Source organism: Typopeltis vanoorti, chromosome 10, assembly GCF_054136105.1.
Source record: "Typopeltis vanoorti isolate ZY-2024b chromosome 10, IOZ_Tvanoo_1.0, whole genome shotgun sequence".
Taxonomy (NCBI): Eukaryota; Metazoa; Arthropoda; class Arachnida; order Uropygi; family Thelyphonidae; genus Typopeltis; species Typopeltis vanoorti.
In genome coordinates this window covers 92966036-92983007 of record NC_143558.1, presented here as the reverse complement: position 1 = coordinate 92983007, position 16972 = coordinate 92966036, and the positions used below count along the sequence as shown (strand labels likewise).

The 16972-nt window shown below is 34.6% G+C and overlaps 1 protein-coding gene across 3 annotated transcripts in view; it reads left to right on the top strand.

The window, feature by feature from the left end:
* The window catches only part of Tim9a (translocase of inner membrane 9), an 88258-nt gene that overhangs the window by 24638 nt on the left and 46648 nt on the right, over positions 1-16972 (top strand). For all 3 annotated transcript variants that reach the window (XM_090398964.1, XM_090398966.1, XM_090398965.1), the window contains exon 3: positions 3027-3122. In XM_090398964.1, the coding sequence (XP_090255090.1) occupies positions 3027-3122 (96 nt within the window). The remainder of the gene's footprint in view (positions 1-3026; positions 3123-16972) is intronic.

Genomic DNA, 16972 nt, shown 5'->3' with positions numbered 1-16972 from the left:
TACTCAGTGCTGATAGTAGGAAATTGACAGAAGCAGAATAAATTGTTCAGTTACTAAGTGATCACTTTGCAAGGTGATGTCATCCAGGTGGTCACATTGCAGTTATTGATGTGACAAAGACTGATATGAGAATCAAGGTGGATGAACTGGAGATACTCAGTATATTGAAAAACATCAATATGAATACAGCGGTGGGCCTGGACAGTATGTCAGCTAATGTGCTATGAGACTGTGCAAGTGAAGTGGCACTGCCAGTTTACTAAGTCTCAGCTCTGGCAAGGTTTCAAAGGAGTGGAAAGAGGGTAAGATAGTTCTATCACATAAAGGTAGCTCCAAGACAGAAGTAGCAAATTACAAACTAATTAGTATTTCTGGAGTGATAGTTAAAGTATTGGAAAAGTTGGTTAAAAGTAAAATTCAGGAATGGGTGGATATGAATATGATACTCTGTAGGGGAGCAGCATGGTTTTGTAAAAGGTAGGTCTTGCCTCAGTAATATTTTCACATTTTATAATAAGGTGACACTGTATAAAGGAAATGGCTACACTATACTGCTTCTGGACTTTGCAATAACATTTGACAGAATACCACATGAAAAATTATTACATAAGTTAGAGCAAATGGGAATGGATATGAAGTTGGTTGCATGGATGGGGGTGGTGGCTTATAGACAGTGATCAGTGGGTAGTGTATGGTGGAGTGGGATCAAGGCAAATGAGGGTGACTACTGGAGTATCCCAGGACTCTGTACTAGAACCACTGTTATTTAATTTGTACATTAATGATATAGTGGAATATTTTAAGGGGGGTATTCAGTTGTTTGCTGATGATGTAAAACTGGTGAGGATAATAGTTGATAAAGATCTTCCAGGATGAATTAAATAAATTGGTAGTGTGGGCAAAGGAGGACAATGGCTGTCAATTGAAGGTTGTGAAATGTAAAGTAATAATACCCTTTGGGATGAAAGGATTACATATTTCATATCATATTGATGGTACTAAATTGCTGGAATTTGATGAGGGTAAGGATATGCGTGGGGGGGTAGATAGAGATTTGAAATTTGGAGCACATATTGCAAGAGTTGGTAAAATAGGTCAGAGGATTACTTGGATGTTGAAAAACACATTGACATGTAAAGATAGGGAGGTTATTATCCATCTTTACCAGGCAATGATTTGGCCACATGTTGACTACAGTGCACAGATTTGGTCACCTGCATTTCTAGAGGTTGGGAGGTGGTGGAGAGGATTCAGAAACAAGTGACCAAGCTCATGACAGGTCTGTGGAATGTTTTCTATCAGGATAGATTGAAGATGTGTGTGGGTTGCTGAGTTTAGCTGACAAGCGAGGGAGAGGAGATATGATAGAAACCTATAGGTTACTAAAGGTATTCTATAAGATTTACACAGAAGAAATTTTTCAATAGCATAGAAAAGTTCTTTACTTGGAGAGTAGTGATTGAGTGGGACATATTGACAAAGGTTTAAGAAGATGTATGATAGGTATCGTGTAAATGGATAGTGTGGATCCCCCGCAATGAGTCTTTTGACTCCATGGAGTACCCGTATAAATAATAATATACATGAAAGGAGAGTTGGAAAACATAGTATTGGCTCAGTGGAGAAGATTGTTGGTATTCTAATTGTGATGAACATGCTTTAGGTCATTGCTTATAGCAAACAGCTCAGTATTTTTTCTGCTTTGTCACTGGGAAAAGAGAACCATCTGGAGTTGTGGACATTAAAATAATCAAGGAAGATGACTTCATTTGTAGAAGAGTTGGATTACAAGAAATCAAGCTTCAAGGATAAGAATTGAAAGAGGTCAGAATGATTTTCAGAATTGGGAGAGCAATAGGGACAGCAGCTGAATGATACATAAATTAGGAACAGAAATTTTATGCAACAGAAAATCCAAAAGAGAAGATTTGAGATTAGACATCTTTCAAGACATATGAGATCAGTAACAGTGCAAGTACCATCCCTTGTGGTAGAAGGAATCAGAGTTTAGTTTGGATAGTTAAGATGATCTGTGGTTGTTGTAGCAGCAATTTGGGATTTGGTTAAAAACAAGAGATTGGGTTTGGATGTCTGGAAGCATTACGTTATGCTTTTTTTGTAGGCACTTTCTTGGAGATATGGCTTCCCTTAACTGCTCCCTCCCATTCCTTTGCTTTTCTCTAATCATGTAAGAACTAAAGCAGCCACTGGTCAACATCACACATCGTCCAACTCCAAACATATCTTCTCATCATCTTCCTTCATTCCGTCCACGTCTGTTCTTTGGAACAATCTCTCCCATACTGTTTTCCCCAATGAGTACAATCCCCAACTTTTTAAGAAACATATTAATAGGTTACTCCTATGTAATCTCTTGCCCACACATGGCACTGTTGTATTATAGGTCTTGCAGCCTTTCACCTCTGGGTATCATTATAGAAAAATAAATAAAAGTACACACAAAAAAAAGATGTCCAAACTTCGGTGGGAATAAAAAAAAAATACATTGAATGCACATTTCTATGTAATATTTATTTTATGGTTAAAAAAAAAAATCCTGTGCCTCAAAAAATTAGAGTTAAACAGATTTGATTGTGATTTTGTTTTAATGTCTTCCAAAAGAAAAATCACAGTAATGTGGATGTCATGGTATGTGGCACCATAGTAAGTGGACACCCTTATTAAACTTTCAAAGCAAAATGCATACAGTAATCCACTTGGTGTGAAAAAAATCTTAAAACATTGGATAAGTTTTTTTTTTTTTTTTATTAAATATTTTATTTAATACTATATTAATTTCATGATGTTACTCTAATTACTTCACTGTATTATTCATATTGAATATAGAAACATGTACATAAAATTTGTAGTATTTACATGTTAATTTATTTTTTAAGTCATTCTGTTATATTTTTTTCGTTATTATATAAATTTATAAGTAGTGATATTACTTCAGTATTTTCTGCAGTTATTGGCAATGTTGTTCTCTAAATATAAAAATGAAACCAATGATTTTTTTTTTCCAGTTTAAAGATTTTCTGTTTTCATATAACAAATTGTCAGAGATATGTTTTGTAGACTGTGTTCATGATTTTACCCTTCGGCAGATAAGAGATAAGGAGGTAAGAGATTCTTACATTTAATTAACATATTATGAGTAGTGTTATATATAACTTTTTCTAATAGTTATATAGCATCACAAACTGTAACCACAATCATCTTAATAAAAACATTTATTCAATTTCAGAGGGAAATTTTCAAAATTTCTGTTACATTTATTATTATCATTATTAATACTAGACCTCCATGGAGTCAAAAGACTCGTCATTGGAGGTACAGATTGTTACACACAGAGCCCATCAAACTGTGCTTTAAACTCATTCAATATATCCACGTTCACCTCAACATCAGGCAGTGTAGTCCACTCACCTATCATGCTCAATAAAAAGAACCTGTTCCTTATGCCCCTGTTCACAGTCCTTATACACTTCCAGGGATGCCTCCTTGTTCTTCCCATTCTATTAAAAATTTCTTCCACTTCTTAACAACACTTACCAACTTAAATATCTCGATCATATTCACCTTCTCTCCTCTTATTCACGAGGTTTTGCAAATTGCATTCTCTCAGTCTGTCTTCATATCCCAGAGACCAGTTACCACCTAGTCAGTCTCTATCAGTATATTCTCATTACTGTGAAAATCAGGGGACAAATCTGTACAGTAATCCATATGAGGCCTGATGCCTTATACAATTAAACATAACCTCTTTATTTTTACCTGTTAAGTTCCTCAGCATTATTGTCATAAACTGATGTGATGACTCCACAGATTGTGCATTGTGACCTCTGAACTTCAGATCCTTGTCCACCACCACCATTCCAAGGTCTCTTGTCTCCTCATCTTCTGCCAGAATTTCTCCACCAAGTGTATACTTTTCATACCATTGTTGCCTACTGTTAGATCTTGAATGAAGGAATCTTGCAAAGAAATCATTCATTCAGGGTCTACCATACTAAACTACACAAACAAAGAGAAATACCTGCACATCTGCTGAAATTAAAGTGAAACTTCTTCACATATGTATAAAATTGCATTTTATTTTATGTACCATGTATTTTAATCTATTGTGATCATACCACGATCGAATTAGAGAATGTCTTAAAAGAGGAATTTGTTAATATTATTTAAACCTCATTTTAGCTGTATAAAATGATTGTGAGTCACCAGATAGATATTAAGTAACAATTCATAGACGGTATACAACTACATGTGTCCAGCATAACGCCGGAGGCAGTAGAATTAGAGAATGTCTTAAAAGAGGAATTTGTTAATATTATTTAAACCTCATTTTAGCTGTATAAAATGATTGTGAGTCACCAGATAGATATTAAGTAACAATTCATAGACGGTATACAACTACATGTGTCCAGCATAACGCCGGAGGCAGTAGAATTAGAGAATGTCTTAAAAGAGGAATTTGTTAATATTATTTAAACCTCATTTTAGTTGTATAAAATGATTGTGAGTCACCAGATAGATATTAAGTAACAATTCATAGAAGGTATACAACTACATGTGTCTAGCGTAACACCGGAGGCAGTAGCTTACGCGGAAAGTACGTCGACGCAAATTCCATGAATACAAGAGTATAACAACAAAGGGGAGAGCAAGGGATGAACCCAAGGGGAGAAAAGATACAGGTCGTGTGCAAAAGGGACTCCGAAAAAGGGGATGCTCAAACGAAGAATATAAGGGAATGAACGCCATATCGGCTCTCTCTTATCTTATCGTTTTTCCTGGTTCCTGGTTCGGAAGTTAGCCGGTGGTTCGAATAAGGGGGATGAAGCATTAGTGCTACGATGTCAGACAGCGAGCTTTCCTGAGAATGTTGTAGGATTCCATGCAGAGCTGAAGCTGAAATTTTCCAGTCCTAGCAGAATCGAGCCCTTGCTGAAGAGTCCCATCGAGAGGAATAGAGATGTTTCCTGAGACGCAAAGAATCGAGTCCGTGATCGGCAGTAATTATGAAGATGCGTAGCCCCTACACTGGCGTAAGGACAGCCAATAGACAAGAGGTAACTAGACGTGCATGTGGTGTTGAAGGACGTCAGAAATCAGTTTGGTAAAGTAGAATTACTCTATTTTGTGTTTAGAATTCCTTAGAAGAGAGAAAATTACTTGTGAATGTAAATTATGAACATTATTCTAAAGAACTTTGTGGACAGACTCTAATTAGAATGTTAGCCTCCTTTTGAGAATAAGAAGAATTGTTTGGAAGAGGTCTTTTGTGTTGTATGTGATTGATTTGACATAACGAGATTGGGACTGTAGACTTATAGTAACTGAATAACATTAGAATGTTAGTTATATTATCTTATGAATAGCTTGCAGAAGGAAATTTTAGCTTAACACCATATCATTTGCTATCTATCCCAATTATCAGTCACTGTGTCTTACATGCTTTATAACCTTTTATTTAAATTTAAAGTCTGTTGATCTCTTAACTCGAGTTTCCTTATTTAGTATTGAGATAAATTGAATGCCTGAATTTCTTTAGTGTATTTTGCTTTGATATTTTCAATAAACATGATTTATTTGCCTATTCCTGAGTCATGCCTGATTCCGAATTACCACTTATAAAAATAGAACCTCTTTTGGTGGGAAGGAATTAGAAAGTGTATATAATCATAGATTTAGGTCATGACTGCAGTCTGAATCTATACAGTCGTATTAAAGTAAATATAGTGTGAGAATGCCTCAGAATCTAGTATTGTCTCCCTGAGTAAGGATCTTTTCTGCTATAGGATACTGGCTGGCACAGCATAATATAAATTTGCCAGTATCCGAAGAGGAAACAATCCTAGATGTAAGTATATTAGGCCTGATATCTGAAGAAGTAAAATAGTGATTGAAAGATAGAAAGGGAAGATATAAAGATAAGAAAAACAACGACATAACACTACCAAATTTCAGACTCTTGCACTTTGCCCATTGTTATGGATCTGTTGTGATCTGACAACTTTTCCATACTGTTGCCTACTCATACAATCTATTCAAATCCTCCTGTAAGGCCACAACATCTGCTTGATTCCTCATCACTCTCCCAAGTATTGCATTATCTGCAAAAAGTTGTTAAAACCATCCTAATATCATTAATAGACAAATAACGGTTCTAAAACAGACCTCTGTGGCACACCACTAATGACGTTTCTCCTCTGCAATACTGCACCCCCATACACAACTTGCTAATACCTATTTGAGATCCATTTGTCTATTCAACTTACTAATCTATCATCCAATTCCATCTGCTGCTTTAATTTAGTTACCACCTTGTGGTGTGTAGCAATCTAAAAAAATCTCAAAAGCCATTGCAAAATATAAGTATACCGCTGCATATGCATCTCCATTGTCCAATACATTCATCACCTTATTATAGTACATAAGCAAGTTGATAAATCACGGCCTTTCTTTAACAAATCTATGCTGACATGCATGTCGAATACCACTGTTATCAACTTATTTTTGTATCCCAGTTTTCACTATCCTCTTCATTACGTTAACTACAACTGCAGATATAAAAATTAGCCTGTAATTTGTAGCCTTCGCCTTATCCCCACCATTGTGAAGTGAGACAATTTTATCTGTTTTCCACTCCTTTGGGACTTGTGCTGTTACAAGACTCTTGTTAAACATGTAGGCCAACACTGATGCTAACTCCCTGGAACATTCCATTAAGACATGTGATATATCATCAAGTCCTATTGCCTTATTGACATCTAGCTTATTTAACTCCTCATATACCTCCTGCTCACTCACCAATAAGTTTTCTCTCATTTTATTCTCTACACTTAAGCTTCTGATTTCACACTGAGGATGAAACACCTTGATAAACTGCTCACTTGAATACCTTGATTATGTTCTCTGAAGCAGTTACATACCTACTACTTTCTTGCTATATTCATTCTTCTTTCTACTTAACACGTATCGAAAAAACTCCCTAAGGTCTTATTTGCTAATTTTTGCTCATACTGCACTTTTTTTGTCCTTACCAACTGAGTCACTCTCCTGGGCTGCTCTTTATGCTCCTCGTGCAAGTGATTATTACCATTATTTGTGTTTCCTCCAAAGTGGCTTCTTCCAGATTTCATGCTTCATACCCTCATTCATCTATTTGACACCTATCCTAATCAGCCTTTTGACTTTCAGAATACATTTGCACATTGATGCTGTTAAGTAATTCTTTGTCAGTTCCCAGACAGCATTTATTTCTTTTCTGCTCAACCCCTCATTCCATACTATAACTCAAGCTGTCTCCAGAGCTTCTCGTGATCACCAGCCTTGTAATTCCACATATATCCTTTCTTCACAAAAATCTTCATATGGCTAGTCACAAGCCAGGTAATAACTTCATGATCTCCTTCACCAACTGTAGGGAAGTGCAGAATCCCCACTCACAATCACATCCTTTGATGAAATTATCAGATTTAAAACTTGATTCTCACATGCCCTCCTTTCATACTGCCCAAGATATTAGCTCTCAAGAACTCAAGAAATTCATTTTCTTATTCCCAAATGCTGTGTTTTCATTCCAATGTATACTGCCATAATTAAAATCACCCATGATAATCATCCTTCTCTTGGTTGTGACTCCAAGTTACTTATACAATTTCTTCATCACAATCCTCTACTTCCTGGCCTATAGCAAGATATCTCTTCCTGTTAATCTCCCCCTCATACCACACTGTCTCAAAACCATTGCCACTATTTCCCTCTTTCATATCTACCTTATGTGGACATAATTCCCCTGTTATTATCATCATCAGCACCCCCCCCCTCCTCCTCCTTGTTCTTTCTATTCCTCACAAAAAACACGGTATCCTTTGAATTCTATTCCTGTCAGGATATCCTCATTCATCCTTGTTTCACTTATTCCAACAATTTTTGCACAAATAAACTTGATCAGTGAAACAATTTCATCTCCTTTATTTCTGATGCTCTAGCATATAAATAGACACAGCAGTTCACTTTTAGGTCAGTAACCAGTCCTAATCAAGCCATCTGTTGGTTGTGATTTTCCCACCACACCTACCCTTGCTTAGTCAACTTTATCACTGCTTACCCCATATATCTCTTTAGTCTCAACCCCCCCCCCTCACATCCCAATCCACTCTCCTATGCTGTCTCCCTGTCCTCTCTGATTCCTTCCATTTCCCTGTTCCTCTAGCACTCCCATGCTCTCTTCATTTCTCACACTACTATTTCCATTACCAAGCACTTCAGTCTCATCCATTACACTCTCCTGATCTTTCACTTCACCTCTTACTTTCTCTGATTTCTTTCTTACATCACCACTATACCTTCCTTCTACCAATGGTTTCTCTAGTTCACTCACTCAAAAGCTATTCAGATGTAATCCATATCACTTTTGTACAAATCCATTCTTATCTGAAATACTTGCTGCACATCTACAAACTGTACTCCCTTCTCCTCACACAGCTATGACAGCATACCATTCATGATTCTTGCTCTCCATCTCAACTCATCGTTATCATGTAACATTGAGTACAAGTGATTATGTCATCATCAAATTCCTGACATGTACGCTCAAAGGATGTACAGGATATTATGATAGTACTACATGAAGAACTTACATCATTACCAACTTGCTATCAACAATTTTCCTCCAAATCAATCTGTTATCTGTCAAGACTCCAACATTATCAAATCTTATATTTCTATCTTATCAAATCTTATATTTCTATCTCTCAAGTGTTTTACTTCGGAACTAGCTCTCAGATCCATAAGATAAAATTCATTTAAACACTGTCTTGTATATAGCTAATTTAGTGTTTTGATTAATTTCTTTCTTATTCCATATAAATTTATTCAGTTGACTTCTTACTATACTAGCTTTGTTTGATTCTGTTGTCTATTTCCGTATTTAATTTTCCATCTTCACTAAAAATTGTGCCTAAATAGCTGAAATGTTTTATTTTTTCTATAGGTTATCCATTCACAATGCAGTTGATATTTTCAATGTTTCTGCCTATTTTCATTGTCTTGTTATTGCTGATTTTCATACCAAATTTATTATAACAGTTATTTAATTTAGTCAGGGAATCTTGCAGACTTGTACTGGATTTATTTAATAGTATAACATCATCTGCATAAAGTAAAGAGCTGAGGTTATCTCCAATTTTGATATCAGGTTTAACCTCCCAACCGGCTAAAGTGGATGAAATAGCTAGACCACCCTAGCGTTTTTATTCATGAATCAAAACTTCATCGGTATTCTACCTTTTATCATGCCATTACCTCCCTCCACCGTTAATCCATTTATGGCTATTTTAGAGCCATTAGTGGATTAATTGTTGGCGAGCAAACTTTGTGTCACCTGTCTCTACGTGTACTGTGTTACTTGGAATTTCCTTTACTGTCCTATGATATTTGACCTTTTTTTTGCCTCACAAAAGGGTCAAAGCTATAAAACTGAGAGGAGACCTCCACATAGCCTTTAAAGGAATGCAGAGAACCGACCAGGGCTTCTGACCCAATGTCCAATCCTCACCTTCTCGTGGTGCGCCCTGTTGGGTATCTACCTGGATACTGAACGAACGAGGATGGGCTATCAATTTGGGATTTAGCTGACCAAATTGTATGCCTATTGGTTAAACCAAAATACAAAATGATGGTACAACATGACAAAATTTCATGCTGGCTGGGGCGTCACCCGATTAAACAAGGCTGTTTTTGCCAGGGAACCAGGGTGAACAGCGAAAAGTCAGCTACTATAACAAATCCTAAAACACACCCCAACTCAATATCACCAGAGTTCAAGATCGTACTATCAACATAAGAAGCTTGAATGGCAAAGAAATTGAGCTTGCAGAGGAATTAGATAAGTACCAGATCGACATAATAGGGGTGACTGAAACAAAAAAGACAAAAACTGATGAGATCTTTCTGAGCAATAAATACAAAATGTTATATTCAGGCAATGACAATCAAGGAAAAGAAGGAGTAGCCATAGTATTCAACACAAAATACGAGGCTCATCTTCTTGAATGTCAGGCAGTGTCAAGTAGAGTGATTTGGGCAAATATCAAAATGGGGAAACTGGACAATGAGACTTATTTGTGCCTATGGTCTCACAGAAAGTTCTACTAAGGTAGAAGTGGAGGAATTTTTTGAGGCTCTAGAGCATAGGTTCAAAAACTTTTTCGGGTCACTGCCCACTTTGCATAAATTTTGTAATGCCCCCTCATTATAACAGTTTTCTGCATTTTGTCTGAATAATTATAAATAATAATTAATAAATAAAATAATTACACAAGATAGGTTAGGGACCACGAGATGGTGGCACATTTGAGCCGTCTCTCTTCACTGTGTACCGCTTAATTAGTGATAGCCTTGGGCCATCTATCTCCGATTGGTACCAGTGGAGATTGAACTGCCCACTCAGTCTCCAAAAGTTAGATAGGGCTAAATGGCCTCGCCTACTCCCGTATACGGGAATAAAAAAGGCGTTAGCTGATTTTTTTTTTTTTTTTTTGATAAACAACAAACCTACAAAACATAACCACAGAAAACAGTATAATATATAAAAGTGGTTTTATTTATTTTATATATATTTTGAAATGAAATATAATGAATATATTTGCTACTGTAAACATTATACACACATATATACATGCTCTGTTTTCTTATTGACATAGAAAATTGACATCTTTTTCTATCTGACATGGTAAATTTTCAAACGATTAAATAATTGAAATAGAAAATTGATAAAAAAATTGATCGTGTAAGACAGGCATAAGATGAATTAAAATTCAATATTTAAATTTTAAATGATTATCTAATCGCAAAATCACAAAAATAAACAATTTTTAAATATATATTATTAATTTCTTCTATAAAGAACCACTGACCCCTAGACAGCCTGAACCCACCCTTTTCTCTATGCTCTAGAGAAAGCTACTGACACAATGAAAAAGGAAAAGTTGGTCCTTGTTGGGGATCTAAATAGCAGAGTAGGAGGTGATTGTCAGACATACAAAAATGTTTTGGGAAAATTTGGAGAAAAGAGCAAAGCTAATAATAATGGCAAATACCTGTTGGATTTCTGCTCAGAACATGGACTGGTTATTACTAACACCATGTTCCAACATAAAAATTTGCACAAATTCACATGTAGAGAAGAGGCAAGGAATAAGAAAAGTCTCATTGACTATGTTATTGTTGATAGTGATGTTTTCTCCCTGATGCAGGACACCAGAATGTACAGAGGATTTTAAATTGGAAGTGATCACTATTTAGTCTTGAGCAGGATAAAACTGAATTTCATATTGAAAAGAATGACATGTAAGAAAGTTTTAAAGCAAATAAAAGTTGAGCAGCTCTCAGATATGAACCATAGACTAAAATACAGAAAGATTATTGAAGGAAAAATGAAAGAGTTTGAGAACAGGAACCAAACCTTGGCGATTCAGTGGCAAGCCTTGAAGAAAACATTGATTGATTCAGCTAGAGAGGCATGTGGTGAAGTTGTCTGCAAGGATAGAAAAATTAGAACTCCATGGTGGACACAGGAAGTTAAAGAGGCAGTGAAGGAAAAGAAGAAAGCATATCAAAAGTTCCTGGCAAATAAGGCAGCTTGTGCTCTTGGAGAATACAGAGACAAATGTAAGAAAGCTAAACAGTGTGTAAAACTAGCTAAACAAAAGTCATGGGAGGACCTTGGCAAGAACATAGAAAATAAATATCAAGAACGTGGCAAAATATTCTGGAAGTTGTTGAAGAAACTTAGAAATGGAGGAAAGAGTGCTGCAAAAGGAGTTAGAGATGATAAAGGTGACATGAAAACGGGAGAAAAAGATATCCTGGAAGTATGGAGTAATTACTTTGAAAAACTGCTAAATGAAACAAGCAGTGATGACAGCACAGTGATAAAAAACACTGAGCATGCAGTCAGGAATACATATCCATACTTGAAGTAGAAAAAGCCATCAAAGGCTTGAAATGTGGAAAGGCAGCAGGAGTAGATGATATTCGACCAGAAATGCTGAAGTATGGAAGTATAAAAGTCATACGGTGCCTGCACTGCATAGTTCAGAATGCCTGGACAGAGGGACGAATTGCAGATGATTGGAGTAGAGCTCTCATAGTACCCATATATAAAAAGGGAAATAAAACTGAATGTGAGAATTACAGAGGTATATCCCTACTGAGTGTTCCTGGTAAGATATATACAAGTATACTTGAGAAACGGTTGAGAAGAATTGTGGAAGAAAAGCTTGGTGAAGAGCAAGCTGAATTCAGGTCAAATAGAGGCTGTTAGGATCAGATCTTCACTTTACGACAAATAGTGGAGAAATCATGGGAATATAACAAAGATCTATATTTAAGTTTTGTCAATTTGGAAAAGGCATATGACAAGGTGCCAAGAGAGAGAAGCTATTCAATACGCTACAGTTATATGGTGTCAATGGGGCAATATATCAAGCAATACTTAGTCTTTATTTGAGTTGTAAGTCAGCAGTTAGAATTGAAGGAAGTACAGAAAGATGGTTTAATGTTAAATCTGGTGTGAGACAAGGATGTACATTATCCCCTCTGTTATTCATTATCTATATGGATCACATTATGGAGGAAAGTGGTATTAAACATGATATCCAAATTGGAGATGTTAATGTCAGCTCTTTGCTTTATGCGGACGATGTTGTTTCTAAATAAATCTGCTATAAGTCTGCAAGATTCCCTGACTAAATTAAATAACCGTTGTAATAAATTTGGTATGAAAATCAGCAATAACAAGACAAAGACAATGAAAATAGGCAGAAAGAAACATTGAAAATATCAACTGCATTGTGAATGGAAAACCTATAGACAAAGTAAAACATTTCAGCTATTTAGGCACAATTTTTAGTGAAGATGGTAAATTAAATATGGAAATAGACAATAGAATCAACAAAGCTGGTATGGTAGGAAGTCAATTGAATAAATTCATATTGAATAAGGGAGAAATTAGTCAAAACACTAAATTAGCTGTATACAAGACAGTGTTCAAACCAGTTTTAACTTATGGATCTGAGAGCTGGGTCAGATGTAAAACACTTGACCAAAGACTAGAGACCACAGATATGAGAGTCCTGAGAAAGATTAGAGGCGTGAGCAGATGCCATCAATGGCAATATCATATTAAAAACGAGAATATTAGGAAATAACTTGACATTGTCGGCATCCAGGAATGCATTAGCAGAGCTAATCTCAGGTGGTATGGTCACTTAAACAGAATGGGCGAGGAAAACAAGTGTTCTCTGCCAAGTTGGCAACAAAATGACCCAGAGGAAGACCAAGATATAGGTGGATTGATACGGTACAAAGTTCTTTTGACGATAGAAATATAAGATCTGGTAATGTTGGAGTCTTGACAAGTAACAGACTGATTTGGAGGAAAATTGTAAATAGGAAGTTAGTAATGATGTAAATTTTTCATGTAGTACTATCATATCCTGTACGCCCCCTTGAGGGTACATGGCAGAAATTTGATGATGATGATTGATTTATTGTCGCCTTCCCAAAAATGAAGCGAATTTCACATGTGCGAAAATAATCAATCCTTAAATGACCAGTGATCAGCCTTTCCAAGGAATCTATTTAGTAATAGTAAATTTGCTGTATTTTATTCTTCAAATTAGTGCAACGCAACAGTTACATTGATTCTTCTTTCACTTTCTATAACAATATAGAAATAATTTTTTTTGCAAATTTTTAAATGTTTGCATTGAGAGTATTATGTCAAATATTTATATTTTTAAATAATGTTTATTGAAATAAGAGATTTTGCTTTCTTTCCTAGCAAAATACTATTATATCGACCACACATTTCAGTTTTAGAAACAAAATTTTTTTTTTTTTTTTTGTTTTTATGAACAACAAATAATGTTAAATTGCATTATTCAGTTTTTAATCGTGAGTCTTTTCAGTAATCAAAAATTTATATCCAATGATATTTTAGCAGGGACTCTTCGCCTTCATGTTTTTTGTAGGATGCATATTACAATAATATCGAGCACTTAACCACCATAGATATATTGAAAATATAATGTGAAAGATATCATATATGGAATGATTCAATATTTATGCTCATTTTGAAGATTTTATAATGCTCCCCCCCCCCCCTTATCCTCTCCTGGAACTCAATTACATAACTACTTTAAATTTCTACAGGTTTGAAAGCTTTCCCAGACAGTATTCAAAATCTGTTACTTCATTTTACCTTTTTTGACAAAAGAAATAAAGCAATAATATTGTTGTACCGTGAAGCTTCTAATTCTGTACTATTTCTTTGCAATCTAAAATCAGATGTTCTACTGTCTGCTGAAATTATGTGAAATTTTTGAATACAATGCTATATTTTCACCATGTAAAAATGTTTATATGCATACCACACAAAAGAAAGTTCATCAGCATCAAATTCCTGCCATGTACCCTCAAGGGGCGTACAGGATATGATAGTACTACATGAAAAAAATTACATCATTACTAACTTCCTATCTACAATTTTCCTCCAAATCAGTCTGTTACTTGTCAAGACTCTAACATTATCAGATCTTATATTTCTATCATCTAAGGCACTTTGTACCGTATCAATCCACCTATATCTTGGTCTTCCTCTGGGTCGTTTTGCTGCCAACCTGGCAGAGAACACCTCTTTTGCTAATCTTTCTTCACCCATTCTGTTTAAGTGACCATACCACCTGAGATTAGCTCTGCTAATGCATTCCTAGATGTTGACAATGTCAGGTTCTTTCCTATCCTCATTTTTAATATGATATTGCCATTGATGCCATCTGTTCATCTACAACAAAAGAAAGTTCAGTAGTATTATTTTTGTTTCTTTTACTTAAGAAAATCTAAATATTACTACTTCTACTGCTGTTGCTGGTTGCTATTTCTGAAATAATCTATGTCTTAAAAATTCTTGATAATAATCCTCTTAGCTGGAGGAAAAGCTATAAGGTTTTGCTGGTTGCTATTTCTGAAATAATCTATGGCTTAGAAATTCTTGATAATAATCCTCTTAGCTGGAGGAAAAGCTATAAGCTTAGATTACTCTCACTGCTAATGCGAAAGAAAAGAGAGCCTTTGCCAGAAGTCACACTAAAATGCCTTAAGCTGTAGTGCAGAATACATCAATAATGTCTTGTATCGTTTTCAATTGTTGATCAGCAGACATGCTAACACAGAAATACTGACATTTTTTTTACATGCTGATACATTATTTATGCTGAAATAATTTCTCAAATTTATAATGATCAGTTTTACATTTATTATTAAAAAATTATAAATTATTTCATACAATTATCTTGAAAAAGAGGATTTGAATTATTTTAAAAGAAAAGGAACATATGCGTTACATAATCTCCTTTTTTTTGGGGGGGGGAGGAGTTATAGACCTATTCAGTCTGCAGATATTTCAGAGAATTTATTTTATAAATCGTTCACAAGACAATTGTTACAAACGTAAATCACTTGGGGGAAACATGCCCATTCATTTTAGTGTAAAATAATAGCAAAGGTTTACTACTTCAACAATGCCACGTATCTAAACTAGAAGAAAACGTTGTTATATCTGTGGATGTTAGAACTCTTACATAAATAATTTTTTCTGACATGATTTCTCTATTAGTTATAATGTAATCAAGTTACAGATTTTTGCCTTCTTGCATTCTCCCATGTTATATGCAGTGATTTTTTCTCTGTACTACAGGGGGGAAAAAATCAGATAACAGAAGAAAAATATGTAGTATTTTGTTTTTCATTGGGTGACTTTACAATGTTCTTTCTTTGTCATTATAACATCTGGTATAATTATAAGAGTGACATTTTATGGCTTTTCTTCCACATGAGAAAAAGAAATAAGACAATAATATTGTTGATTCTATTGAACTTCATTGTAGCAGAAATTTTTATTACAAAACTTTGTAATATATATAATCTCCCACACAAGAAATTTGGAACCCATATCACATCAATGCTATGTGTTGGCAAGGTGAAAATGTCCACATTATTATTTATATATTTTTTATTTATTACTTTTATTTTATTATTTATTTATTGATGAAATAGTTAATGTTAATTGTTAATAGTTAATTGTATACTATTAACTATTAACTACAATTAACTATTAAATGTTAATAGTTAATTGTAGAAGGTTTTCCCGATTGATAAAAATTTATACTTCATGAGTAAAAAATATAAGCAAAAGTATCGCTTGCTTTAAAATTGGAGCATAATATTTGAACTAGCAGAAAATATATACATATCAATTTAAATCATAACCCGTTAATTTCATTTTGTAATGACCAATTATACAGGAAAACCAAGAAGGTGAAAGTGAAAAGAACAGTAGATTACGATATAAAGAAAAAAAAAAAAATGTATTGATATGATTAAAGAATTTCATGTTATTCACTATAAAGCAAAGTTGCCCAAGGGCATCCTTCAGGAAATCTGGGAAGTATTCTTCGAAATATCATTTGAACAAAAATAAAAATAACATAATCTGGAACATCGGCAACCAGTTTTTTTTTTTAAATAATATTTCAAATAATTATCGTGAATTAATATCTTTGAGAACAAAGAAAATGTTTTGTCGAGTAAGCGATTAGAAAAAATTAGCACAAAAAAATTAAAAATGAAATTGGTTCTCAAAGGTAATGCAATATTTAAGTGAAAAAACTATGCAAGGATCTTTATTTTGTCCAGGCATTAAAATTGTGTTGTACAATAAAAAGAGAAAATAAAAATAATTTCTATATTTTTAGTAACTAAGATCCAATTACCCAACATAGAACAAGGAACTGCGTTTCTTGTTGTAGGCAACTGAGACGCAGCTATGAATGTGAGATAATCTGATTAAGTGTTCTCTTCAGCGTGAGGAATTATCACACCCTCTAAACGACATGAA